Raw genomic sequence first — 27383 nt, 5'->3', positions numbered from 1 at the left:
GATATGAAAGGAAATTTTCGTCCACTTTTCTTTGGATCCTGCGGCTATTTTCGGGATAAAGGGTCATTTGAGTGGGTTTGTTTGCTCCGTTTCCAAATATAAATATGGAATGAAGTGCCACCAAAGTGGGCGTGACCCCATTAATTAGGGGGTAGCAGTAGCAGCCTATACATGTATCCATTTCCATTTCCATTTCCATACATGCAGGTGCATTTGGAGCGAGTCCTTTCCGCAGGTCAGTGCCCTCTCGTGCCTCTCCTGCCGCTCCCTCTCTTAGTGAGTTTTGTTGTTCGCTTAGTTAGCGACTTGTTTAAGCAATTAAGAGCCGCCAACGAGCAATGCTAGTCAGCAGCGCTCTCCCACTGCTGCTTATCCTTCCTCATTCCCTGAACGGCAATTAAATGATTTCAGCTTTCAGCCAAGTTAAGCGAACAGTTGTGTGCTGTTTGGGTTGGCCAACATCATGCGAGCAAAACTTTTGCTATTTACACGCGTTTGTCTGTCAAAAGTTCTTGCCTCCGCCGCGGACATACCCTCTGCCGCGGGCGGAGCGGCATGCGGTACAGCTTCTGCCACTGCTTGCAGCGCTGCTTCAAAATCTGCCACGCCACTTAGTTCTGCGTCCAACCACTTCATTAGCCGTTGGATAGAATGATGCAGGAGATGTGACGTTGATCTCTTAATTAAGCTGCGCTGCTTTTGGTATTTTGCCATGCTGTGACATAGAGAGTAACAGTAGGAAAGCTTTCCTAGGCTTATACTTCTAAAGCCCTGCTGCTCAGCCTCTCTTGATCTTGATCTAAGCAGCGCTGCTTTTACTCGCTTGCTCTGCTGCTAACGCTGACTGCGACATAGAGAGCAACAGAAGGAAAGCTTTCCTAGGCTTATGCTCATACTTCTAAAGCCCCGCTGCTCAGCCTCTCTTGATCTTGATCTAAGCAGCGCTGCTTTTACTCGCTAGCTCTGCTGCGACATTGAGAGTAACAGTAGGAAAGCTTTCCTAGGCTTATACTTCTAAAGCCCTGCTGCTCAGCCTCTCTTGATCTTGATCTAAGCAGCGCTGCTTTTACTCGCTAGCTCTGCTGCTAACGCTCGCTGTGAGCTTCATCGGCGTAAGCATTTCTCTATAAAGCACCGCTGCTCAGCCTCTCTTGATCTTGATTTAAGCAGCGCTGCTTTTACTCGCTTGCTCTGCTGAGACATTGAGAGTAACAGTAGGAAAGCTTTCCTAGGCTAATGCTCATACTTCTAAAGCCCTGCTGCTCAGCCTCTCTTGATCTTGATCTAAGCAGCGCTGCTTTTACTCGCTAGCTCTGCTGCGACATTGAGAGTAACAGTAGGAAAGCTTTCCTAGGCTTATGCTAGCACCGCTGCTCAGCCTCTCCTGATCTTGGTTTAAGCAGCGCTGCTATTATTCGCTTGCTCTGCTGCTAACGCTGACTGCGACATTGAGAGCAACAGAAGGAAAGCTTTCCTAGGCTTATGCTCTTTTTTCTAAAGCAGCGAAGTGCTTCCAGCGCCTTTCCTCGCAAAAGTTTATCAATAACTTTAAATCTGTTATGCATTATTCCATTTATCCACTTGAAACAGACACCTAGCAACAAGTTACAAGTTTCCATCGTTGATGAATACGGTATCAGTTCGCGTGGAATGTTTCCCTGGCAACAAATTCCGCATTGACCCTGCAATTACTTAGTCAGAGTCAGGTCTCACCTGTTGCTTGGTATCAGACAGACAGACAGAGAGAGAGAGAGAGATTTACTGTGAATTGCTTGCGGTGGAGCCTAGGTACGCACAAAATTAACCTAAGAACCAGGGGGTGGAACTTCGGGGCCAATCCTGCTCGCAGCGGGAACATAATTTAAGTGGTTTCCAGCTGTCAAAGGGGCTGTGTGGCCCTTGCTTCCTGCGGTGTATCTTTGTCGCTTTTCCTTTTTAGCTTCTTTCGGTTCCGTTGTTTGTTGTACTCGTAATGGTGACGGCTGTACCGGCGCTGATTGAGTGACTGACAAGCTGGCTGAGTGACAGAGGGACTCTGCCTGGTGCTGTGATTTGGCATTTACTCTCATCATTTGGCTTTTGCCAATGACAGGCCCTCCCCCCTCCACCTCCACCTCCATTCCAGGCACATGGAATGTATTAGTAATCCTGTTGGAGTAGTTTTCGCATATCGGATTCGGATTTTTTTGTTTGTATACCTTGAGACCTGAAAGGGTATGTATAAGAGATACGCAGCGCAACGCCAAAGCAGTTTGTTTTTTTTTTACTTATCGCTTTTATGCTTTGTGCCTTATCATCTTTGCTTTTAGCTTGAAATTTCTATATGCTCACAGTCCTCATCCCCTCATCCCCTCACCCCATTCTCTGGTAGACGCAACATTTAATGAATTGCCAAAAGGGGAACGTGGAGAGCACACTTTGCCTATGGCGGGAATTGCTTGTCAGCTGCAGCAGAATGCAAAATTAATTAAAGAAAGCCAAAAACAGCAAAAATCAACGAACACAGAAAAAAACTTGAAGCCCAGAGGTGGAGGAGAACAGAGGAGAGATGTAGAGGTTTTGGAAGAGAAATGTCAAGCTGGAGCGCAAAAAGTTTTCACTTGACTTTAGTTGAGAACAAAGCTGTCAGAGAGGGAGAGAGAGAGAGAGAGAGCAGCAGCAGCAGTGGGAGATGAGAGGGTAAAAGAAATGTGCGACGCATTTCAATGCAAATTAAATTTTTCAAAACCAGCATTTGAAATAGGGACAATTTGGGATGCATTTCGAGTACGCAGCGAGACCGGAGAGCAACCGTCAGCATAGACAAAACATAAAAGCACACACACAAAAAAGGTATAAAAAGAAACTTCAACCAAGAGAGGGAGGGAGGGCGAGAGAGAGAGAATGCAGCTGTAATAGTTACCATCCGCATTGTTTGCCCTAAGACCAGTGGCAGCGCAGTAGCAGCGCAACAGAAGATAAGAAGGAAGAGCAGAGGCAGAGGCAGAGGCATCGGCATCGCCATCAGCCGCAGCAGCAGTGGGAGAATGAGAAGGCAGAGCAACGGCAGCGCCAGAAGCAGCAGGCGAGAGGCAGAGCAGCGGCAGCGCTAGCGCCAGAAGCAGAGCAGCGGCAGCAAAAGAATATAGAGGAAGAGGAATCCCAAAGCAGCAGCAGAGGGAGTAGCTAGAAGCAGAGCAGCAAATGCAGCAACCGCAGCAGAGAGAGCGCCACGACAAGGGTATACCCTGTATATGTAATCGATGGAGACGGGAGTCGTAAGTGTTCACAAAACCAATATGCCCTCGCACTCGAAGCGTACTGGGTATAAGGTGAATGGGTGTGGGAGAAAGAGAAACATTAAATATGGCGCATTAGTTTCGAGTGCAAAGCTCGCATCCCTCCCTCCTACCCAATTCCCTGAACCATTCTCCGCTCTCATCGTTGTCGTCGCTTGTCGCTTGTCGCCAGCTTGTGTTAATGGCTCATAATGAAAGCAGAGACGCAGCGGTGAAGCGCCGAAAGACCGCACAAAGATGTCCTCCGATTGCCCACAATGCGTAGGAGTGGGAGGGCGAATGCAACGGCAATTGAGAAGTTTTCGCCTCACACACATGAAAAGCAAATACATTTATGATTATTATAGCATACAATGATTATGCTATGAAAAATACGGGAGAGCAGTGCCAGAATTTTTGCCCCAGAAATCGCTGGGGCATCCACGTTGAAATTTCTTGTGGAAAATTCGGGCTTTTGTTTAGCTAGCTCTGGCTTGGTCCTTATGCGCAGGACATTAATGCCATGGACAGCAATTACTTGGCACGTTTTTTGGGGCAGCCCCACACACACGCACACACAGGCGAAGTAATGGGAGAAAATGGGAGAAAGTACTCAAAGAAATTGCCATTGCGCGGTCCGAGCTTCCTTCGTTGGGAGGCGCCACGCCACATTCTGTTCCTTGTGCCACCTTCTCGCCTCGGCAGCAAGTGTGTCGCCATTTTAAAGTGATTTATGTGGAAATCTGAGATTAACGTGGAAAGTGGCAAACGAAGAAAGAGGTTGCAGCGGCAGCAGCAGCAGGTGCAACGGCTGGCAGCTTCACCTTGCACCGAGCTCAAGTTTTTCATTCCTCACGTTGCAACCCTGCCATCTCGCCCCTCCCCTGCTTGTTGGTTGATAATGATGATGCTGGCATGAAAATTTATTACTTGGGAAATTACATTATGAAAAATGCATAAAGCCCCGGCTTGGGTTTGCCGAGTGGCTGTGCCCCCTTCTAATGAGCCCCCCCCCCCCCCCCCCCCCCCCCCCCTCCAAAAAGGGGTTTCTGCCAGTCAAAAACTCCAAATTTGTTTGGAGCGAACAGGCTCCCAGGGAAATTGGGTAATCTGGGATAAACGATGGCAGCTTAAAGCAAAACTTTAATTTCCAAAAACATTTCAATCCCTAGAACATCCTGTGAACGACTGAAAGCTGATATTGGAAATTTTCCCTTTGATATTTGAATAGTTTTTCCCATAAAATGTCCAACAAATTACAGTAGCATAGTTTTCCGGGCAGAAGGGGGAAAAACCAACCAAAAATCATGTTGAAATGTATTTCGATTCACTTTTTGGCCTGGATATATTTTTAATTGGTAATGCAAAACCGTATTTCAGTCTCCTGGCCAGCAAAAGGACTCCATCCCAAACCGAAATTTGTTCGAAAATTGCATGGAAGATGGCAAACGGAAAGGAGGAACGTCATAAATTGCTAACCAAAATTAAAGAGCCGAAAAAGCTGAAAGTTTCCTTTGGGGGAACCTTGGAAAGACACACACACACACACACACACACACCCACAGGGGAAGAGAGAGAGAGAGAGAGAGAGAGAGTGAGGTAATGCTACGTGTGGCTGCAACAGTTGCCGTGGCCTGGCAGCTACGTGGCGTCGCGTCTGGTGCCAGCAAGCAACAAAAAGGGGATTGAAGAAAAACAACTTTTACTCTCAAGGACATTCCATGGTGTCGTCTCATTATTTGCCACAGTTGCCACCACTCGGCAACGCCTTCAAAAATAGCAATACACAGACAACAGAACAAGCACCAAATGGATAGAATCGTTGACCTCGTATCAGCCCCTCTGCCGCATGCCGCATGCCGCATGCCTCATGTCGCGTGTGGCATCATCATCATCAGTGGCGGCGGCGGCGGCGGCGGCGGCGGCGGCGGCGGCGGCTCATCAAGCCCCTGCGCTCCGACTGCAATGCATTGATGGTGCCCCTGCCGCACATATGTTGCATGACAGCGGTGACAAAAACACTTATTGGCGCCTTTGGACACCGCACAAAAATTTCATTAAAAGCGGCTCAAGGTTTTTTTTTGCCCGCCACTGCAGTTGGAAAAAAGTTCGCCCCAAAGCAATAACCAAAAACTTTTAAATGGATTTTCCGTGAGGCATATAATGTCTGTATTTAAGATATATAATATATTGTAAGATGGTTGAAGAAACGATTCGGGCAGGCAAAGTTCTTTGAGCCTGGCAACGCCTTCTGCTGGCCATCTGGCAACGCTCAATTTTTCGAAATGCGGTTTTTATTCATAAGTTTTCATCACTTTCAGGAGAGGTGGTAGTGGTTTGGGGAAACTGTTCTTTTCGTTTACGTTTAAAAATTCATACAACAACCTCTGGACGGACGCCTTTCCGTCTTTCAATCTCAATTTCAAGCTTCGCTGACCCTTCACTGCCACTCGCCCTGTCCCGCTCTCACTCACACTCTCACTCTCACTTTCTCGCACTGGTTTTGATGAGAAAACTTTAAATCATTGCCAAATTGAATGGATTTTGGTTTCTGGGCTCTGGTTTCGGTTTTCTTTGGAACAGTTATGTATATTAACAGGAGCCACAGCGGCAGCGACAGAGGCAGCGAAAGCAACAGCCACAGCAACAGCGGCAGCGACAGCGACAGAGGCAGCGACAGCAACAGCGGCAGCGACAGAGGCAGCGAAAGCAACAGCAAGAGCCACAGCGGCAGCGACAGAGACAGCGACAGAGGCAGCGAAAGCAACAGCAACAGCGGCAGACACAACAGCAACAATGCACAAATTTTTGCATATTAATGCTCCTGGAAAAACTCATCAAAAATACAGAAGCGAAGCTCACTCCTCCTCCCCCTCCTCCACCTCTGGCCCCCCGACCCGCTCTGCTCCTGCTGAGGGCGCATTCATGAGCTTTTAGAAATTGTAAGCGTATAAAAAATGTAGCAGCAGGAGGAAAAAAGAAAAGCAAAAAATAAAATAAAAGAAAATCCCTAATGCTACTCAAAGGTATTATGCAATTTTCTTAACATGTTCATGTTCATGTATGGACTTGTAGTTGTAGTTGTAGTTGTAGTTGTACTTGTGTTTATCTATGTTTTGATAGAGAGAAAGTTAGACAGAGAACATGAGTAGAAAGAGATGGATAGATGGAATACATACATATGTAAATAAAGAGAACAGAGAGCGATAGAGCAGGAGTAGGAGTAGTGGGTGGGGTGGGGTGGGGTCGGAGAAAAAAAGGAGAGTGAGATATATATCTGACAGGTGCATTAACGAAGTTTTCAGACAGCGAAGGGAAGGCGTTCCTTGATAAAAAATGATGTGAGTGGAAAAGCAATTTGCTTGATTATGTAGAACAGTTGAGGGAGGCGGTGGGGCGTGGCACGAGCAGGAAGCTCGCGAACATATCGCGGTGGGGTGGCGCGGGGAGGGGTGGAGGAAGGGGAAGGAAGGGAGCATAAATCGCTGATGCTCGACGCTAAAGCGGATTTGTCGCATAAGTCATGTCAAATTACAGCTAGAGAGAGAGACAGAGAGAGAGAGCAAAGGAGAGACGGCAAAGGAGGAGAGTACAAAAAAATCTAAAAAATTGCATTCAATTAAAGGTGAAAGGTAAATTTTGCTTTCACATTCTTTTTTTTTGTATTTTTTATCGTCTCTCCTTTCTCATTGCGCTTTTTGCATGGTATTCTTCAAGCGAACAATAAATTGATTGTGAAAGAGTAGAAGCAAAGTTCGCTGCGCAAAAAAATAAAATAATAAAATGCTGAAAATGAACTCGTAATTCGTAGGGCCACAGCTTAAGATACCCTTCGATTTGAAGAGTTTTACCTAAAGAAGCAATTGATAACCCTCAGTGAAAATAGATAGCTGCTGCTTTCTCTGCGTGACAAACCTTCATCGAAATCATAACACCCTCTGCGAGTACATAATATATAGGATATCTGATGCAGAGGCAGCGGCGCGGACAGCGGCAGCGGCAGAGAACGGTAATGCCTTTTGCGAGACATCTCTAATCAGCAGGAAATCAGTAAACTCGATAGGCACGAGGGCGGAACCCGGCGGATAGCTGGCTGGATGCCTGGAGAATGGAATTAAATGGCACGCCGACAATGCTCGAATGGAATGGAATTTAACGGTATGGCCATCAGAAATGGATGCCATCTCAATGCCCATTCAACTGTGCCGCTTCCTTCACTCGTTCTTTGCATTCAATTCGTGTTTTTTCTCTCTCTTGATTTCTTTCACTTTTTCCAGCATCTCTTTCGCTTGTATTTTTTTTAAACTGCATTGCCTAACCATGGCAGCCATTTTTTGAGAGATTTTCTAAAGTAAAATTCAACTTCTTTATTACGGAAAGAAAGGCATAAAAAAACAGTCAGCTTGGGAGAGGGAGAATGCACATGCAAAAACAAAGAGCCACGTCGAAGAGAACGTTATGCGTGGGACTCTCATCCGAAAGTTTCTTGCTAGAATCGTCTGCATTGATTGTTATACTGTTATACGTTTGCCTGCTTTTGCTCTTTTTTCGTTGTGATCGCAGTGGCAGAGGCGGCGGCTTCTACCTGCGTCTGCGTATGTATGTCCATATGCATGTGTGTATGTTCTAGGTTACAAGCTAACAGGAGGCCGACCGAGAGACGTATGGATCTTGAGAGCAAGCGCGAGACCGCTCTCAAAGCGCTGCGTCAGAGAGAGAGAGAGTGGGTACAGCGCGCTGTAACGGAGAGCCGGTATCCGGTAGCGATGTTAACATGCTAACATACTGTTAACATGGGGGTAGTAACAGCGCTCTGTTGGTCTGTTACAGGTGCTGCCCTGTAAAGTGCTTGATCGATCATGTTTGATCATGTTCAGGGATTCCTACAACAAAGCCGTCAACTTGCTTTAAGAAACCCGCCTTCCTGCCGTGGGCATCCATTTCTACAACTCAATTTCCCTGCCCCCCTGCCGATTCCAAGAACAAAACACCCGCTACATTGAGTAAAACATCTCAAATCTTCGTACCATGATTGAAAAGTCAAGGAGTCGGGGCCTGGACCCCATCTACGGACCATGTTTTTGGTGCCACTTTAATGCTAAACGGAAGCCATTGGCATTGTAAATGCCTTTCTCCCAAGTGTCGTGCCATTTAAATGAGCTTGTCAAGTCGGATTTGAGCACATTAATCACAGACAGACAGACAGACGGACGGACGGACGGACAGACAGACAGTCCGCCCCACCAAGGACTCCGGTTAATGGCCAAAGGATAGGGATGAAGCTGTTGAAGCTTTAGATGCGAAAGCGGATTGGTGGAGGGGTGGCAGCTATTAGCACTCCGGCGACAAAGGAGGCTAAACAAATTACCCACAGAACCTGCAATAAGAGGGGAAATTTCTGCCGAGGACAACATCATTATCGTCTATCGTCGTCCACTCCGAAAGAGAGAGCACTTACCTGTCATACTCGCGATTGTCCTCGTCACAGCGATTGTCCTGCAGCTCTCGCCAGCTCTTGCCGTGGCGACAGGTGGTGACCAGGACCATGTCTCGTCCGTTGTGCAAATGGAACAGCGAGTTGCGGGTCTCCGAGCCAATGCCATGCACATAGCTGCAAAGATACAAGGATACAAGATATTTCAAAATGTTTTAAAGTGATGCCTAGACGCCATACATATATAAAAAGAGGGATTTTCAATACTTTCGATTTTCTTTGATTATTTTAGCGTCCCTCGGCTCTTTTTTCCCCATTCAAGTAAAACAATTATTGCCCGAGTTCTTTCTATTTGTTGCCTTTGCGCATTTTCCGCTTTCGATTTGATTTCGTACGTTTGAAGTTGTTGTCAGTGCCACATCGGAAAATGCTGACAACCACAGAAGCGGAGCGGAGTGGAGGTACACTGCGAAAAGGACCCAAGCCCTAAAGGCCCTAAGGGACAGGTTAGTCTGGGTTTCTGTGCCCTCTTTTTCGCTCAGTGTAGTGGCCGCTGGATTGGGCTTCTCAGATTTGTTCAGTTGGCATAAACAGCGGCGTCAAAATCAATTGCAATAAAGCAGCCACCGGCGGAGATAGGGATAGGGCTTAGGCGGAGGAGGAGTAGAGAAAAGCATCTAGATGCGGGTGTGGCAGCAACTTAAGTCCAAGCCGTTGTCTGGGGCGGGTGCCTTCAGAGCAATTGAAACAAAAGACGCCACACGACGATACCAACAATGGGCGCTGCACGAGATACAGATACAGAGATACAAAGATACGACGGACAGTAAACGCTCTCAAGTGTACGGCTAAGCAAAATGGCAGCAAACCACACACACAGTGGCATGACGTGGCATCTATCGCATCAGCAATCGAGCAGAAAACAAGTAAGACAGGCAGTTCCGATCGAGTGTAGCGACTGGGGGATACCCATAAATACTGTGAAAATTATCTGTAACCAGATAACCAATACAATAAACAGCATGCCCGTGGGTCACCCACGATTACGGGGTACAAATAAGCAGTAGCATTAGAGAATAGATGCGAGGGAGTCCTGTGAGCAGGATAACGCTTCTCTGTGTGTGCAATTTCCTTCTGCTTGGCTTGCAGTTGAGCAAATTTCATACACAATGAAGTATGGGGCAAAGCAAAATATCTGCCACACAGCCACTGTGCCACAGAGACGGAGCAGCAGATTGGGCAGCGCTGATTTCCGTTGTCCGACAACTGGAGCAAGCAAGGAGCACAAGACTTTGGGCCAAGAGCCTGCCACAGCGAACAAACATCCCAGAGATTGGGAGGAGGGCAGCGGGGCAGGAGGTGGGGACTAAGCCATAAGTTATTTGATTTAATCAGCGTGTCGTTGCCTGCGGCGCCTTTTGGGGTTACGAATGGAATTGAAAAGTGTGTGTGTGTGTGTGTGTGTGTTTGCGTCGTATCAATTGTTGGGGCAATATCCCATAGGATCCCAGTACGAAATTGGGTCACCTTAGCCCGAGAGAGATTTATTTGATTTTTCACATTTTCAAACAAAGAAAACAGGAAAAGCAGACCCAAAGATGGATGGGCATGGATCGTCAACGTCTTTAATAGGTGATTGCTATAATTGCTCAGAAATCGGTTAATTGAGGCAAAAGATCGGATCTATTTTATAGTCAGAATGAAGAAAACAAGTCGAACAAATTGCAAAAGCTCGAAAAACACGTTTGGGAATGAGTGGAAATAAAAAAGTAGGGTTAGGAATGGCTGGAAATGCAACACTGAGGTTAGGAATGCCTGGAAATGAAACAATGAAAGTAAATAATCTTTTTTCAGAGGTTGTTTCAAATCAAATTCAAAGTTAAACAGTGAAGGATAATTGAGGAAAAAACCAATCATAAAATATTTGCCCCTACATAATTCGAAAAAAAAACATTGAAAACCTCTACAACGCGAATGAATTGATATGCAAAATGTATTTATACAAGAATTTATTTGCCAATTTGTTTCCATAACGAATCTGATTGAAAATGACAGCGCCGCCATGAAAACCACTCACAAAAGGACTATCATCGAAAGTCCCCCCAACAAAAAAAAGGCCATCTGGGATTTTTCAGATTCTCGTTTGTCCTTCCGGGCTCACTTTTTTGTCGTGTAAATTAATTTAGAAGAGAGATGGCAGTCACATTAATATAAATTAAGTGCAGAGGCTGAGAAAAATGCTTTCAACGGCAGCCATAATGGCCAGGAAATGGTCTGCTGTAATCTAATTTATGCCTTCAATGGCCAAGAGTGTGTATGGAGAGAGTCCCGAACAAGTTTAAAGTGGCGTTTTCTAGTGCCATCTGAAGATCAAGAAAGTAGCAGATACTTTCATTAAAGATATCTGAAAGTTTTAAAGAGAAATCCAAAGGGATAATTGGAGACTAGGGCGTTACTGAGGCTCGATCAGAGCCCTGATTGCTATGGCGAAAACATATGTCTTTGGAGAGCTAATCTTAAATCAAAAATGGTCCCCGAAACCCTTTCAACGAATCGAAATATGTTCTCCGAAATCCCTGGATATAATCTGCCATAAATTTTCAATTGTATGGAAAATCATTTACCTGGCAGCAAATAAAAAAACCCCCTGCCGGGATGGCTCAATTAAATATTGATTGGGCCTAGCGGCAGGCCGCAAACGATTCCCGCACAGAAAAAGGCAAAAACCCAGCAGGAGAGCGAACTAAGGCCAAGGACCCCATCGACACCCCAAAAGCCATTTGGCGGCTGTCATCGGCGACGATGAAGTGCAATAACCAGGGCGGAGGCTCTCCTGCGATGCTCTTCTCTCTCGTGACCACTAATCCAAACATAATCTAAAATAATTGAGTATGCCGGGACGCGAATACGCTTTTTCGCCCTGAATAATTTATGCGCGCATTAAATAAGCTTAAAATGTGCTCTGGGGACAGAACTGGGGACAGACCATGTGCAGGAGTCTTCCCCAGAGTGCCAGTGGCCCCCGCCTGACCCCCGGGGGATCGGCTTACACGGGTTAATGCCTTCTGCTTGAAGCCAGATCCCTACGACCGGCTATGGCTTATGACATAAGTTTATTCTCTCGTTTCTCTGGTGGACTCTGGTCTGGGGGAAGGGGGGGTGGAGGGGATGAATGGTGTCGCCCTGGGTTATGCAGCAGCCTCTGCTGCCGAGGCTTATCTATGCAGCTTCAAAGCTATTGTGATGTCCTTAGCTCTCCAAAGAGAGCTTCTCTCTTTTTTGTCTATGTGTGTATGTGTGTGTGTGTGTGTCCCTCATACATACGCATACAAATTGTGTCGCCATTGGAGAGAAAACAGCGACAAGAGCACAAGCAGAAAAGAAAAAATCCTCCAAAGAAAAAGGACGAGTAACGACTTGAGAGATACCCTCGATATGCGCAACTTTCATCAGCTATCCAGAGGAAATCCATTAAATTATAGATAAATACTAAATAAAAACCAAAAAATAAATACAAATTTTAAAATAAATAAAAATTAAGAAATTACATTTTAGAATAAAAAATAAAATTTATCTTTGAAAAAAAAATAATTTAATTAAATATAATCAACTTTGATTTAAACATTAAAAATTATTTTTAATAATAATTAATAATAATATATTTATTTTAAACATGAAATAAATTGGAATAATTATTTAATTATTTTTAATAATGCTTAGATTAACGGAAACATACATAAACAAAAAAACAATCAAAATACCATCAAGTTTACAGATCACAGTTTTTTCCGAAAAAAATAGCGCAAAAATACTATAAAATATCAAAAAAAGAACAAAAAATACCAAAAAATACCACAAGAAATACCAAAAATTGACACTGAAAGAAGGACCGAAAAATGCTATAATAATACCGCAAACAAATATTAAAAAAAAAAAACAATCAAAATACCAAACAATTTACAATTAATTTATTTTAAACATGAATTGGAATAAATATTTAATTATTTTTAATAATGATTAATTATAAAATATATTTATTTGAAATATGAAAAAATTTGGCATGATCCAACGAATTGTGGCCAATAACAGTGAACAACATAATTTGTATTAGAGATATAATTTTATTTATTTATATATAATTTTTTTGGTTAAATCTGGCAAAGCACGATATACCCTGCCCATCCACAATTACCATGGGGTATCCTCGGAGCAGGAACAACAGAATCGCCACTGGCATTAAATCAATGCAGACAACAACGACACAGCCGTGGACATAAGGATACAGATGCAAGGCAGTGAGAGCAGGGGGAGAGCAGGGGTGGGGCAGGGGGAGCAGAGACAGCTGCGCGAAGCCGAAAGGAGAGCAGAAAGAGAGTGGGGGCCATTGGGGCAGGGGACAGGTAGGGAAAAATGCATTTTTATTCTCGTAAAATATACGTAAATATATTATTAAGTGCAACGGCAACAACAAATTGGTTAAGCAAAACAAAAAAAGGAGAGAAAAATGGAAAATGGAAAACAGAAAAGCCTTAAATGGCAGGTCGTGAAAATAAATACAAGAGGACATATGCGGAAAGGCTCCAAGCGATGGTAGCTCCCCAGTTTGTATCGTTGAATTTCCCTTCGGGTTATCCTTTTGCTGGAGCAACCGTCTGGCATATTTGCTTCTCCATAAAGTGCTCTTCTTCTGCCTCTCTCTTGCCCCATTCGAACGTATTCCATCTCATCGATGGGGGGCTCTTTGGGTGTCATCTGTAAAGCTGACCAGCGACCACGCCCCATATCCTCTGTGGCCTACTGCGTTCCAGCATCGATCCGTATCAATCAGGGTCCTGCTCCGATGGGCTCTCGCATTCATCGCTGGCCTTCTTTTGTAATGCGTCCAATAAGGATTCCCTAGCATCGAGTACGACTGTGTGGGAGCCCCAATGCGAATTTTATCAACGTTTTAGGTACAACTTGAGCCCAGGGGCACGATTACACTCAGCGAAAAAGACCAGCAAAACACACGAGCCAGAAAAGACACATTCTGGAACCTTTTATAACCTGAAAAGAGATTCTTCTTCGTCGAAAATAGCCAAAAATAGCCTCCATCGATCCTCTACGTGGAACTTCTGGAACTTTCTGGAACTTTCTCTCGGTGTTGCATTCGGGGCAAGGAAATCTTTAGCTGCTGCTGCTGCTGCTGCTGTAGCTGATTTTGCGGCATGTGGCATCAACTAGCAGGCAAATTTCCCAGGACTCACAACAGTTACATGTCCAGGCCGCCCAGCCATCTCCCCCCTTGGTCCTGCTGTTGTTGAGACTGGTTTGGTTTTATTGTGTTTATATTTGGCTTACGGCATCAATTTGCTGCCGTACAATGGGGGCAGAGTGTCTCCGTACGTCGCCCCGACCTCAGCTCGGAGTCCGAGTCCGATACCAAGCGATGGGCAGGATAATGATATGCCCCCAGATAAATGTGTCTACACAGAAGTGCGGGGGATAGGGTGGGGGGTCTTTCTGCTGCTGCAGCTCCATCGATTACACATAATCCATTTACACAAATGGCATTTTAAATACATTATTGACTGAAGCTCCACACAAACGAAGCTCTTTTGCGTAGTGTTCGAGGCTCTCTCTCTCTCTCCCTCTCTCTTTGCCCTTTGGCTCTGCCCCCCCAGGACTAGCAGTTGTTTAATTAGTCCACAAAATGCAATTATTGCAACTTGATAAGCTTGTGGAGGTCATTGGCAAATAGCAGCTTAGTTGAGGGGGCATCTCGGCTGTGGATCCTCGTCGTCGTTAAGTGAGTTATTTTAATGCAATTATTGTCCTTTCTCTTTGGCCTTGCATTCAGAAGAAAGCCCCGACATACATATAATCCATCTATACTTGTATGTTTTTCCCTCTTCTTTGACATCTGCATAAGCAAAGCAATCAAAAAGTAATCGAGACTTCAATGGGTCTTTAGCGCGGCTCCACAAATTGTGCAGAACTTGTGGCGTTTTTAATTGAAAACTGCTTTAATCACACAAAAAAAATCACAAAAATACAAGACAAAAAAAAAACGGATATTATATACAAATTTAATCACATAAAAACTGAAAAAACGTTGGAAAATACCATCAAACCATATCTAAACAATCTATGCTATAAAAATACCGCAAGCGAATAGAAAAAAAAATAATCAAAATACCATAAAACTTACAGAACACATTTTTTTCCGAAAGAAAAATACCACTAAAATAGCAAAACTTGAACGATGAAAACACCTTCTAAAAATTCTATAAAAATACCGCAAACATATTATATAAAAAAAAAAAACAATCATAGTACTATACAGTTTTGTCAAAAAAAAATACAATAATATAGAAAAAAATACTACAAAAATACCCAAAAAAGGACACTGAAAAATGCAATTAAAATACCACAAAAATATTTAAAGCAAATGTTTAAAACCATAAAGTTTTCAAAACGAAGTTTTTACAGAAAAAATACGAATACAGAACAGTTTTAATCAGCCAGGCTCCGTTTTTCACATTCACAAAAATTTTCCGATTTACTTTTGAAATCACATAAATTGGGGCTCTCTTTTTCCCATTCCGCAAGATTTCTTCGTTTTCAAAACGAAAACATTTTCGTTGACGAAATGAAAAGTAAACGGCTTTTTATACAACAAAACGAACCTTAATTGCGAAAGGAAAAAAATAGATGACTTATTGATGCATTAACCTAAACTTGATACCTATATCAGGGTAATTTAACTTGTGCTTTCTTTATAAATAATTTTATTTTAACCCAACCCAAAATTTTGGCTCGGAAAAAATTGGCCACAGCAACAACAAATTTCGTTTTGGTGTAAGCAGCTGACGCATTCCGATTTGGTTATCGGAACGTTGGCAATTAATAAATTTTTGTGTATAACAGCACAAATGTGCATGTAACAGCTCAGACTGTGCTTGTAACATGTGCTTAACAGAACATCTGGGTGAGCACAGCTGTTTCCCGCCCAATTTAATTCGGACTTCAAAATGTAACATATCGATAAAAAAAATATGTGAAAAATGGAACACCTTAAAACGAAAACGAAACGTTTTGGCTGAAAACGTAATCCGCAAAAGTAAATGAAAAACGGAGCCTGCCTGAATATATTAAAAAAATTAAGAAAAAAATACCTGCAATACAATAAAAATAAAAAAATATACAGCCAGGATCAGTTTTTCACATTCACAAAAGTTTTCCGATTTACTTTTCAGCGAAAAAGTTGCGAAAACCGGAGCAAACAAATTTAAATTTGTGCGAATTTTTTCCGAAACCGGAATCGTAAAAAATTTGCGAAAACTGGAGCATGGCAGATTGTAAGATTATTGCCAGCAATTAGGTATATAAATAGAGCTGAAAGGTCTAGCCGTAATATCAAAAATATGTATGTGCTTGTATGTAAATAGATTCCTATATGTTCTATAGATATTCGCAGTATATTTATTCACAGTTTATTCACAGTAAATACAAATACCCAAGCATTTGTTAAAATATTTAATGAGGCGTTTCTTTGACATTCATTCAAAATGCGAGCATAACGGAATTAATTGCAAAATAAATGCATTTTCGTATGGTATTTAATTGAAATAAAATCCATTATGAAAGTTAACTGAAAAGGATTTGCTTTGCATTGAATGCGGCGACTGAAAGTGCAATGAAATCTCATTAGCACTTTATGTGGAAAAACCATTTCCATGGATATGGCGAGGGGGGGGGGGGGGGGGGGGGGGGGAGAGTTGCATATAAAATCCGAGTATTCCTCTTCAGAGCAACAACAAACTGTCAATGGCAATAAAGCGGCAAACCATCCATGCAAAAATTTGGCTTAAATCTGTGGAAACTTTGAAGGGGATTTACTAGAAATACTCGTATACTAATTTTAATGGGATGTACTAGACAGATACTACAATGAAGTGGAGTGGCGTGGAGTGGGGTGGGCGCCACCTGGCACAAATTTGAATATATTCAAGTGGCATCAACACTGCTGATGATGACGATGATGATGATGATGATGATGTGGCAGCCACACACGCCAGAAAGCCATTTATTCAACGGAAAAGTTTCAGCACGTTCCATTGCCCATTGCCCATCAATTGATGAAATTAATGATTAAAATGTTGCATGTTGCATGTGGCATGTGAGCCAATAAATTATGGTGCAGGCAAGGCTCATTAATAAATTATTAAGTAATAGTTAAACAAAAACATTTGAGAAATATTTTTTACAAATAAAAACGCCACCCGGTAAGAAAAATAAAAGCAACAGTTCAGGCCCCAAGAGGCAGCTGCAACAGAAGGCGAAATCAAGCGTCAAGAAATGCATACGGAAATCAAAGCGAGAGAGAGAGAGAGAGATACAGAGAGGGAGAGAGAAGGTGTGAAACAATGTAAAGGAAGGAAGAATGAATGGAAACCACAAATTCGGAGTGGAGAAGACCAGAAAGGGGGAGAGACCAGAGCGGAGGAGACCAGAGAGGTGGATACCAGAGAGGAGGAGAGACCAGAGAGGAGGAGAGACCAGAGAGGAGGAGAGACCAGAGAGGAGGAGAGACCAGAGAGGAGGAGAGACCAGAGCGGAGGAGAGACCAGAGCGGAGGAGACCCCAGAGAGGTGGAGACCAGAGAGGTGGAGAGACCAGAGAGGAGGAGAGACCAGAGCGGAGGAGACCTGCAAAAGTAATGGAACTAATTGCCCAACGAAAAGCCGGCCAGCTGGGGCAGGAAGGCGGAGAGCGGAGGGGGGGGAGTCATTGTTTTCTCCCCCTTTCAGCCAAAGCAATGCCAAGCTCAAAGCCAAAGACAAAAGCCAAAGCCAGAGCCAAAACCAAAGCCTAGTCAAAGACAAGCTCTGGTAATTGGAGCAACCTGCCACATGCCACACAGCACAGCACAGCAAGTGGCAAGTGGCAAGTATATAAAAGCAAGTGCTTGCCGCGCTGCCGCCTGTAGTAACAATTCGGGCACAAACCAGACCAGATCCTCGCCCAACATTAAATATCGCGGTGGGAATTCACATAAAATAGTGCAACATGAGGAAGCATTGCGTAAGTAACACACAGCGGAAGGAAGTGCATAGTTGTGGCATAGACGCGTGGCAACATTCATTGTTGATATCTGCATTGCCCCATTAGATCCATTGGATTTGGCTGGTGCTGGTGCTGTCGCGGCTGATCCACGTGAGGGCCGAGCAGCAGGCGGATGAGCACAGGTGAGTGGCAACAGAAGCAAGAGATTCGCTAGAGCCAGGGGAAGGAAAGATTTTCCGATTTAGAGGGAGGCAATGTGGATCGATTACGGATCGGAAAAGTGTGGAAAAGAAGGTGCCATCTAATCATGGATTCACTCAAGAGATCTTCCAGTAAATCACTTTCCCACAATTGTAGTTGAATCGTTCAGTAATTTCGCAAGACTTTCCCCTTTTGTTGGAGCCCTGACTTTCACTTGCCACAACTCTCCCCCCCCCCCCTTGCAGAATCCAGCGGCGCTTCATGTGGCAAGAGATGAACAACTCGGTGATGGGCAGCGTCCTGGGGCGCATGTTTGGCGGTGCCAGGGCCATGAAGAGCATGTTCACGGACCTCCTGCCGAGCCCCGCGGTGTCGGGGCACACGAAGAAGAGCCCCGCAACGATCGACCTGCGGCCCACGGAGATGACGCGCGTGAAGTACATCATCCGGAATCCGCACACCCACAAGCCGATGAAGATCATCAAGATGCGGCCGTCGGCCAAGAAGGTGGTGCAGCTGCGGCGACCCCTGCCCAAGCCCAGGCCGGGCGTGGCGACGGAGGCGACAACGCACTCCCTCAGCTACGACCATCGGATGCGGCAGCTGGAGAAGGAGCAGGAGCTGATCGCCGAGGGCAAGGCACCGCTGACCAGCGACGAGGATCTCATGGACAAGTACTTCCGGAAGAAGGCCAAGGGGGGCCCGGGGAGTGCCAGCAACGAAGTCGTCTCCGGCAAGATCATGGAGTACCAGAGCTGGAAGCCCGTCTACAAGGCCGGCGAGCAGCCCAGCAGCGGCTCCTTTGTGACCCTGCGGCCACAGGCCCTCACACAGCTCCACACGGATATATCCAGTAGCGGGAGGGACCATCACCATGACCATCATGACCAGGACCATGAGCTCCTGCCCAAGCCGGAGAAGCTGGTGGGCTACGAGTACGGCAGCGAGGAGGAGACCGAGAACGAGCTGGCCAAGCAGATGGGCCACCGCTACGAGGTCACCGAGCACACGGGCGACTCCAGCGGGGAGTACGAGGCAGTGGCATCGATGGAGAGCGGCTTTGTGCCCATCAAGGGGTATCGGAGTCAACCGCCGCAGGAGCAGCATCCACCGCGGCCCAGGAGCCGAGGCACAACCACCAGCAGCACCACGACCACCACCACCGAAGCCCCCAACTACCCTCCGTCGTTCCTGAAGAAGTACCGCGAACGGGAGGCGGCGGCCACCACCAGACGACCTCGGAAGCAGCACAAACAGCAGCAGCAGCAGCAGCAGATCCACGGCGGCGATGGAGGGGGTGGTGCCAGTGAGGAAGACTCGATCACCACCAGCCAGCCGTCCTCCTCGATGAGCAGCCTGCGGGCCCGTCTCCAGGAGCAGCAGCGTCGCACCAAGCACCAGCACCAGCACCAGCACAAGCAGCGGCTGGAGGACGAGGAGTACGAGGCGGCCCTGGTGGAGGCCATGCACGGGGACAAGTGGCCGGCGGAGGTGCACCACAGCGGCTACCAGCTGAGCAGCCCCATCGGCCCGAGTGCAGTGGCCTTCGAGCAGGCGGTGCCACAACCAGGAGCAGCCAAGTATCCCCATCCCAAGGAGCACAAGCGGCCGCCGCGGGCCAACATCCGGGAGCGGGGATCTGTGAAGTTTGGCGACAAGCCCAGCTACGAGGACGAGGAGGCGGCCTGATGATACGACAGGAGGGGCGGGGGGACACGATATTACCCAACCAAAGAGCCAAAGCTGCAGTTAAGCCAGGAGCGGCGGGGGGGAGCTAAGTTAGGCTTAAAAAAGTTAACCAACAATTAAGTTTAATTGCCTAATCTAACGACTAAGTAAAAGCGAATTAGAAGAAGAAAAATGTAACAATTTAACAAACAATTTCCCCATTTTTGTGTATTTATGGAATGGGTATCGGGTATCGGGTATCGCCACTGCCACTGGCACCGCCTCAAAGTCAATGCACTGCTTGCACGCAACACCCAACACTGCCGTGCAACGGACATAACTTTGGCAAATCTTTTCCCTTTTAATTAACGCCACTTTTGCGTTTTTTCATTGCCTTTTTCCCCAAGTGGAAAGCATGCGTGTGAAAGCATATCCGAAGCCATAGATCTGCTAGATCTCACAGTTTATTAGAGCTTTCAGGGCTAAAAAAAAAGGGGTATAAATATTTCAAAAATGTTTAGAATTTAGCTATGAAACTTTGGGTATTAATAGAAATTACTATTATCTAAGGGTCTAGCAAATTATAGCAAGATGGGACTATTATCGTAGAAACCAGAGTCTTTTTTACAAGCGAAATGTTCTTTATTTACAAATCTGTCCAAAGATTCTTTAGGGTATTTTAGAAATATATTGGAATTTAGTGAAGGAGAATGAAAAAGGCGAAGTATGTGATATTTGTCTTTCTTTAAACCATAATATAGGGTATCCCATCATCCCTTGTTTCCCATAGAGAGAGAGCATAGACTAAAGAGTGGTGTACTTTTGTGGCTATCGCATTCCTCTTAACGGCTTGCATTTGACAACTAATTTAAAAAGTTTACTTGGCCAGCCTTGAGGCTGACCCCGCGGGGTGAAATCGAGTACGTTGACTACAAAGTAGGTTAAACCTGCTATAAATTCCAGCAGCAGGCCGAACAAAAGCCATAAGACACACACACACACACACACACACACACACACACACACACAGACACACAGCCACAGCCACAGTAAGCTTTCCCTTGAGTGGAGAAGAGAGGGAGAGGGAGCGAGAGAGAGAGAGAGAGAGTCGGGAAGGAACAAACAAAGAAAAGCGCATTTCCACTTTGAGTGCGGTTTTTAATCAACTAAAGCAGCGGCGGCGGCAGGCAACAACAAAACTGAAACTGAATTAAACAAAAAACAAGAGCAAAGAGAAAAAAACAAGAACTCGGTGAAAAAAGTCCAGAGAGAATCAGAGAAAGGAAAAAACACAGTGGGACGGCAGGATAGGATAGGATAGGAGGGGGGAAGAGCATAGACAGTGCGCCGTAAACTTTAAACGAAACGACATGTCGGCTTAACGGGGAAAAACGCCCGGCAACGGGGGGGGCCAGAGGTGTGTCGGAGAGAGATAGCCTACCGATTGCAATTGCAGATAATACACGAAAGATAACAGAACATTTTGCACTGGGCATAGGGCCAGCGAAACGAAACGAAATAAAATGAAATGAATTAACGAAAGGGAGACAGCGAGAGCGAAAGGAATGCAATTTACGGTTGGGTTTTGTATCAGGTAGGTATTTGCAATTAGCTTTAGATGAAAGCTTACTCGAGAGTCGCTGAAGGCGAGAGTGAGCGAGAGCGAGAGGCAGCGGAACGTCGAACAGCGGGCTCGATCTTGCATGAATGTTCGCGTCGCTCGGGTTCGAAGCGAACAAGCGGCAACTTCGTTTACCTACGTTTGATCGGGCTTTTTGGTGCTCGTTTGCAATCGCTTTCGCTCGCATAGAAACGAACTTCACGAAGCGCCATGCTTCTATTTATTTCCATATGTAAAGTCTTTGCATTTGTTCTCTCAGCTAAAGCTTCTTTCATAAGCTTTCATTAAATCCTGTTTTTAGAAACTTGCAATACATTTGAAAGACTTTTAGGAAAGGATTAGGTGGAAAATCTTTGTGAAATTTAAATTTTCCTATCAAGATTAAGTCGATAACAAAAACTCTGCACACCAGCCAAAAGTTATCCAGTTTGGGGAGCTTCGCTTCCTATTTTTCAAGGACATTATTGGGGACATGGCCGGGCCTGGAGTTGGCTTTTATTTTTCCATCTCCCTCACTTCACTTTTTGGTTTTTCCGGGTGGGTGGGAGGCCGATGTCGACCTGTACCTGTCCAAGTGCCCAAGCGGCAGGAAACGCCCTCTCACCTGCACCCACCCACTTTATCCATTCGGCCGCTGTGCCACGTCGCACCAGCGTCGAGTGCACCAAATACAAATTAGAATTTAAATGAACAATGCAACCAGAACGGAAGTTTCCATGGCTCGGAGTGGATTTTTGTGGGTGGAGGTGCAGGTGCAGGCGTGAATGTGGATGTGGATGTGTGGGTGGTGTGCAGGTGACATTACAGGTTGCACGTAGAGCGGAGAGCAACAACAACTGCTGGCTGGCAATGGCCATAATGTCATGCAGTTTTCGCGCACTTTTTGCCACTGCTTTCCATCCACTCCCCGTCTTCTCCATCTCTCCAGATCTCTTGAAGAGGAAAACTTTTTGGAGATTTCTGCAACGAACTTGTCGTCAAACTGGGTCGCCTTCAACTCAACGACGAAATGTCAAAGGGATAAACGGAATTTGCACTGGAATGCACACATACATATGTACATGCAAATATTGAGAGTCCATCCAATACGTTCCATTCAGAGAATGCGGAGAGGGACCGCTAACTGAGTGACCAGAGGCCGTATGGCAACGCTGAAAAGGTACAGTTTAACCCAATTTAAGAGGGAATCAATCCTACTGCAATCCGTTTTCGTTCCCCACCTATGATAGCCCATACAAATGTGGGGTTTTTCGTGAAACAAGCCACCACATCGATTGCGCCAGACGTCGCGACGATGGATGGCATTGGTTCGTACATTTATTGGGATTCTTTTGGCCAAGAGAATCCTTTAAATCGTGTAAACTGTTGGCGTCAATTAAGTATTGGAAAAAGCTTTTATATTGTGCCACGATTCAGCCAACTCATTTATTCATTCACACATTCGTTCAATTATTCATTCATTAATTCGCCTGGCACCTACTGTCGGAATCTGCTGCTGTCAAAGCGCAATTTATTAAAGCGAATTTCTTTTAATTAAAAGACAAGAAAGAGCCGCTTACAGTGGGGCCGAAGCTCTTAATGCTCTTACAGAGTGGCGGCAGAGTAAAAGAGGCAAAAAGGAACAAACCTCTGCCTGCTAAAGCGAGTCCAACCGCTGCCCCGAACTCCAGGCAAAGAGAGTGAGAGAGAGAGTGATACCAACATGCATGATCACATTCAGAAACTAAGGAAAAGATGCAGGGAGAAGCTGCTCGGCCCAGGGAGGCCGAATATATACATACATATGTAGATTCCCCAGCGAATGTTCAACTAATCGGTGGACAGGGGACGGGGAGAGAGTGTGAAGGAGAGCCTGGAGCGACTAGGCCTGGATGTGACGATGTGCCGCTGCTCATATTCTGGGACCTGGAAATTTGAGGGGGAGGCCACCTCCCTCCCAACGCCTCACCTTACGTAAATATATATTGCGATGTTAGTAGCAGGAAGCTATGAAACTCGGCGCTCAGAGGCAACGTGTTCGTTCCAACCGCACTGTACGAACATAAACCATCACGAATGTATGTATGAATAATGTGTGTGTGTTCGTTTCGAACCTGCGCTAGCCGATCATTCCATGTAAATGTTAACAGAAAGCTGTATGCTATAACTCTCTGTCTCTCTCTGCCACTTGCACTCTGGCATGTAAAGCTTTTCCAGCAGCACAGCATACAGGAGGGCACCACACAATATTTAAGCTCTCTTCCTCCATTCTCTTCCTCCAAAGACGAGTATTAGCTAAATGTGCGCCGATCCGTTCACAGATATCTCTTCTCTCTTCTCTTGCACTCTTCTCACTCGTCGTGCGGCGGCTTGAGTGCTAAAATCATAGTACCCCCCGCACAAGCGAAAAGGGTATAGGTGGCAGGTGAGAAATGGGGGGGGGGGATGGAAGGTGGGTGTTTGGGCTGTGTCAGAATTCATGTCCGAATTGTATTAATTATGGATATTGACAATTGCGTTGAAGCCAATTCGGCTGGGCCTTTGAACCATTGTTCCTTCTGCAACTTTTATACCCGATCATTGAACTCGCAATCAACAAACGGGGACGGATTCGAGGGAGGTTTCATTTGGTATGGAAAACATTTTGTTTGCTTAATAAAACTCGCACACACCCACACACACACCGAAACCCGCTAACGGATGGGGAAACACCACGAGACCAGACGAGACCAGACGAGACCAGGCGAGACGATAGCTCTGGCTCTGGCTCTGGCCCACGTTTAGCGTCAGGTTTGCTCCAAGTGCGAATTGTTCCCGCCTCGCTAAAAAATTAAATATTCAAATATGGCGGGTGGTAAGAGGGCGAATTGAGTGGCGAGCAGGAGCAGAGCTTCCAGGAGGAGTCGTTTAGTTTCTGGGTGGCACAGGACCCGCCAGCCAAAGCTCTCGAACACAAACGCAGACACACCTACACGCATCACCCGTTCATATTCATATGGTACAGGCGACAAAAGGTGTAGCCTTCGTTGTGCTTTCGAGTCCATAATGGGAGACTATTAGATCTTAAAAATAAGTGGAATTTAGATAAAATATCTGTCTGGGGATATCTTTTCCACAAACGAATGATTAAATATCACCTATAACCCAGCTTCCTGCTAGATCTCAAGTTTTTATTAAATAAATACCTTGAATATTTGTTAGATTTATCCCGATTAAAAGAGCTAACATCTAGCGCCTGAACAGCCACAATTCCATCACTTTTAGATCCCAATTGTCATCTCCACTAAAAAGTTTTCTCTGCTACTTTTTCTTCTTTTACAGGAAATTCATCTCAGAAATAAACCCACATGAAAATGACCCTTCGATCATATTTGATGTGGTCTTAAAAGCCAAGAATAATCACCGTAGATCAGCGTGGTTCAATTTCGACACCTTTGTCGCCTGGCCATCATTTGCTTGACGCTTCTGTTTTATGCAGAGCTCTGCTCTCTGGCAGAAACTAGCGCAGTCGAAGGCCCAGCGGGCGAGTGCCAACAGAATGGAGTCTGGGATTCCAGGGTTCTAGGGAGGTGTTTTCGAGTGAACTTTATGAGGGGATTCTCTGTGTGTGTGTGTGTGTGTGTGTTCCGACTGTTGAAGTGTAATCAGCGGCTCGGCGGCAATTACTGCAGACATATGTGTGAATAGAAAGGGGTGTTCTAGTCCTAGTCCTAGTCCCAGTCCTAGTCCTAGTTGGGGTGCAGCCTGAGCCCAGAATGAGGCATAAAAGTTACGCCGTGCAACTCCGAGCACAATTTGCCGTGCGGCGGTGAGCGGATTTAGCACAAACTACTAAATGCAGCCACACAAAACTCAGAGGAGGAACAACCGACGGATGGGATCCACAGCTCACATCGGTGCCTGCCGCCAGTAGGGGATGCCAGGGGACTCAGGTGCAACCGCATTATAATTTTAATGAATATTGCATTTAAGACCACGAATTGGAATTCCCTGGAACTGGAGCACACGAATCGATTGAGTTTATGGCCAGCGATTATTATGATGCGATTGATTGGGGGAATTGCTTCCCAGAAGAGACCAAGGTAGCAGGCGATATATGTATCTGTAAATTTAATAACTTTTTATCGAGTCGAGTTTATTGGGTTCTCGAAAATTCTATAGAAAACTCCTTCGAATCCCTCGAATTGGTGAATTTTTGCTTCGTTAGCGATTTTCCGGCTCATATCGACGGTAGCTAAAAACAAACACAAAACAGAAGCTGGGAATTTTCCAGCGCAACAGCGCAAGGGGAAAAATCATTCAATTTTTTATATTAAATAACTTCATGCATGGCATCCCACTCCCCCCACCGCCCCTGTCGCTACTCGATGGCTCTGTCAATAGCAGCGGCAGCGGCAGCACTGGGTCGGGGTGGGTAGGGTCGGTTAGGGGTCGGTTCAAGTGGGTTAAGGTGGCACGGCTGCAGAGTGGGTTAAAGCGGGGGAAATGGGGAATTTTATTGACGTCCTCGATGCCAGAGACTCCAAATCGCACATTATGCGTTACAGGGTGGGTGGGAGCTGGTCCTGGTCCGGGTCCGGGTCTGGGTCCGGGTCCTGGTCCTCGTCCTCGTCCTCGGTCTGGGCCTGCACTGATCATTAATCTTTGCAAGCTGCCAGCCAAAGTGTTCGACTTTTTCGGACTTCCATTGCACGCGTTTGCCTGTGTATCTGTGTGTCTGTGCATCTCTCTCTCTCTCTATGTGTGTGTGTGGATGAGAGATATGGCGTGTGTGTCCGTGTCGGTGTGTGCATTAAATGGCGGATGAAGTCCATTAGAAAACTATTGAAGCACATTTTTGTCGATGGCAGCCAAGCAGAGCGACGGCCACAGCCAAACTCCACATCCTGTGCGGCAGGATGTGGCAGCTGGGGCAATTGAATGCTATCCTTGATTCCCACTCCCACCCCACTCCCACCCCACATCATCCTTGAGATCTAAAGCGCTGTGAGAGCAAGACTTTTTCAATCATACGCCATAAAAGCGACGAATAAAATCTTAATTTTCTTCTGGAAACCCCTTTGATATTTTTTCCATTGCATTTCCATAGATTTTCCTTTAGAATGCTGGCAGACCCTTTCCATGTATTTTCCACCTAATTATGGCTTCAGTTGGAGTAACTTTTGAGCCTTTGAGTGTTTTTCTTTCTCCTTTTTTTTTTTAAATATAAAATTTCATATTTAATTAGCTGCCAAAAATATTCCCGAACAAAAAAAAGGAGAAGATAAACAGAAATAAAATAAAATATATGTATTTAAATAAAGTAGGAAAAAGGTAGCGTTGAGAGGACCGCAAATAAAAGTTCTTTGAGTGAATATTAGGTCAAATATCAAATACACTCGCAGTACGAAGGAAACGAAACCAAATTAAATTTTATAAAAGGGGGAAAAAAATAGGAGTAGCCAGAACAGAAAAAAAAGAGAGGCATAGCACATTCCCATGGGAATGTTTTAGTTAATTTAATACCCAGTGATCTGTAGAGTCAAAGGGTATATTCTTTAAAATGAAATAAAATAAAATATATACATATATGTAATTAATTAATTAACAAATAAGGAGAGGCATTAATCATCATAATTTTTCCTGACTATTGACTGTTGTATAAATTGCTCCAAAAGTAATAGCAAACAACAATATGTATTATAAAAAATAAATCATTTTTGTTTCTAAAAAAAAAATAGTAATATGGATATAGCTATTTCTTCCTTCTGTCTACTGTTAGGAAAATCAGATCATAATAAAACACTAAATTAATAGAAAAAATTGCTGAAGTTTCTACAATTCTCAAGAAAATGTAGCTCTATTTTTCTTTGAATTTAAAAATAAAGGGTATTAACATTCATTACACAAATCATGCAAATGTCTAACACTAAAAAAAATCAAATTAAAACAGAATAGAATCCTGTATTTTTGCGAAAGAGCGAGAGGCTACACGTGAATACGAAGATGCAGATGCAGACTCGTAAATATTTATACATATGTACATATATATTTTTTTTAAATTTTTTAATTAATTTTTCACCAACTTGTATCTTTTATCTCTTAGTATTGGGTATCTTATAGTCGACAGCATTCTTATTTATCTTTACATACATTTTTGTTGTTCACTTTTGGCCTTTAATTTTAACGCCTGCTT

General features: G+C 44.9%; 2 protein-coding genes across 2 annotated transcripts in view; one reads left to right on the top strand and one right to left on the bottom strand.

The window, feature by feature from the left end:
• LOC6590872 (exostosin-1) overlaps positions 1-27383 on the bottom strand; it is a 64513-nt gene that overhangs the window by 24368 nt on the left and 12762 nt on the right. Inside the window, exon 2 of the mRNA XM_026985107.1 lies at positions 8716-8868. Within this exon, the coding sequence (XP_026840908.1) occupies positions 8716-8868 (153 nt within the window). The remainder of the gene's footprint in view (positions 1-8715; positions 8869-27383) is intronic.
• On the top strand, positions 17899-19629 carry LOC6590874. The gene is made up of 2 exons (XM_026986969.1): positions 17899-17921; positions 18186-19629. Exon 2 carries the CDS (start codon positions 18202-18204, stop codon positions 19627-19629), a length of 1428 nt encoding a protein of 475 aa, XP_026842770.1. The 5' UTR covers positions 17899-17921; positions 18186-18201.

Source organism: Drosophila persimilis, unplaced genomic scaffold, assembly GCF_003286085.1.
Source record: "Drosophila persimilis strain 14011-0111.01,24,50 unplaced genomic scaffold, DperRS2 tig00000002-arrow-pilon, whole genome shotgun sequence".
Lineage (NCBI taxonomy): Eukaryota > Metazoa > Arthropoda > Insecta > Diptera > Drosophilidae > Drosophila > Drosophila persimilis.
This window is presented reverse-complemented; position numbering and strand designations above follow the sequence as displayed.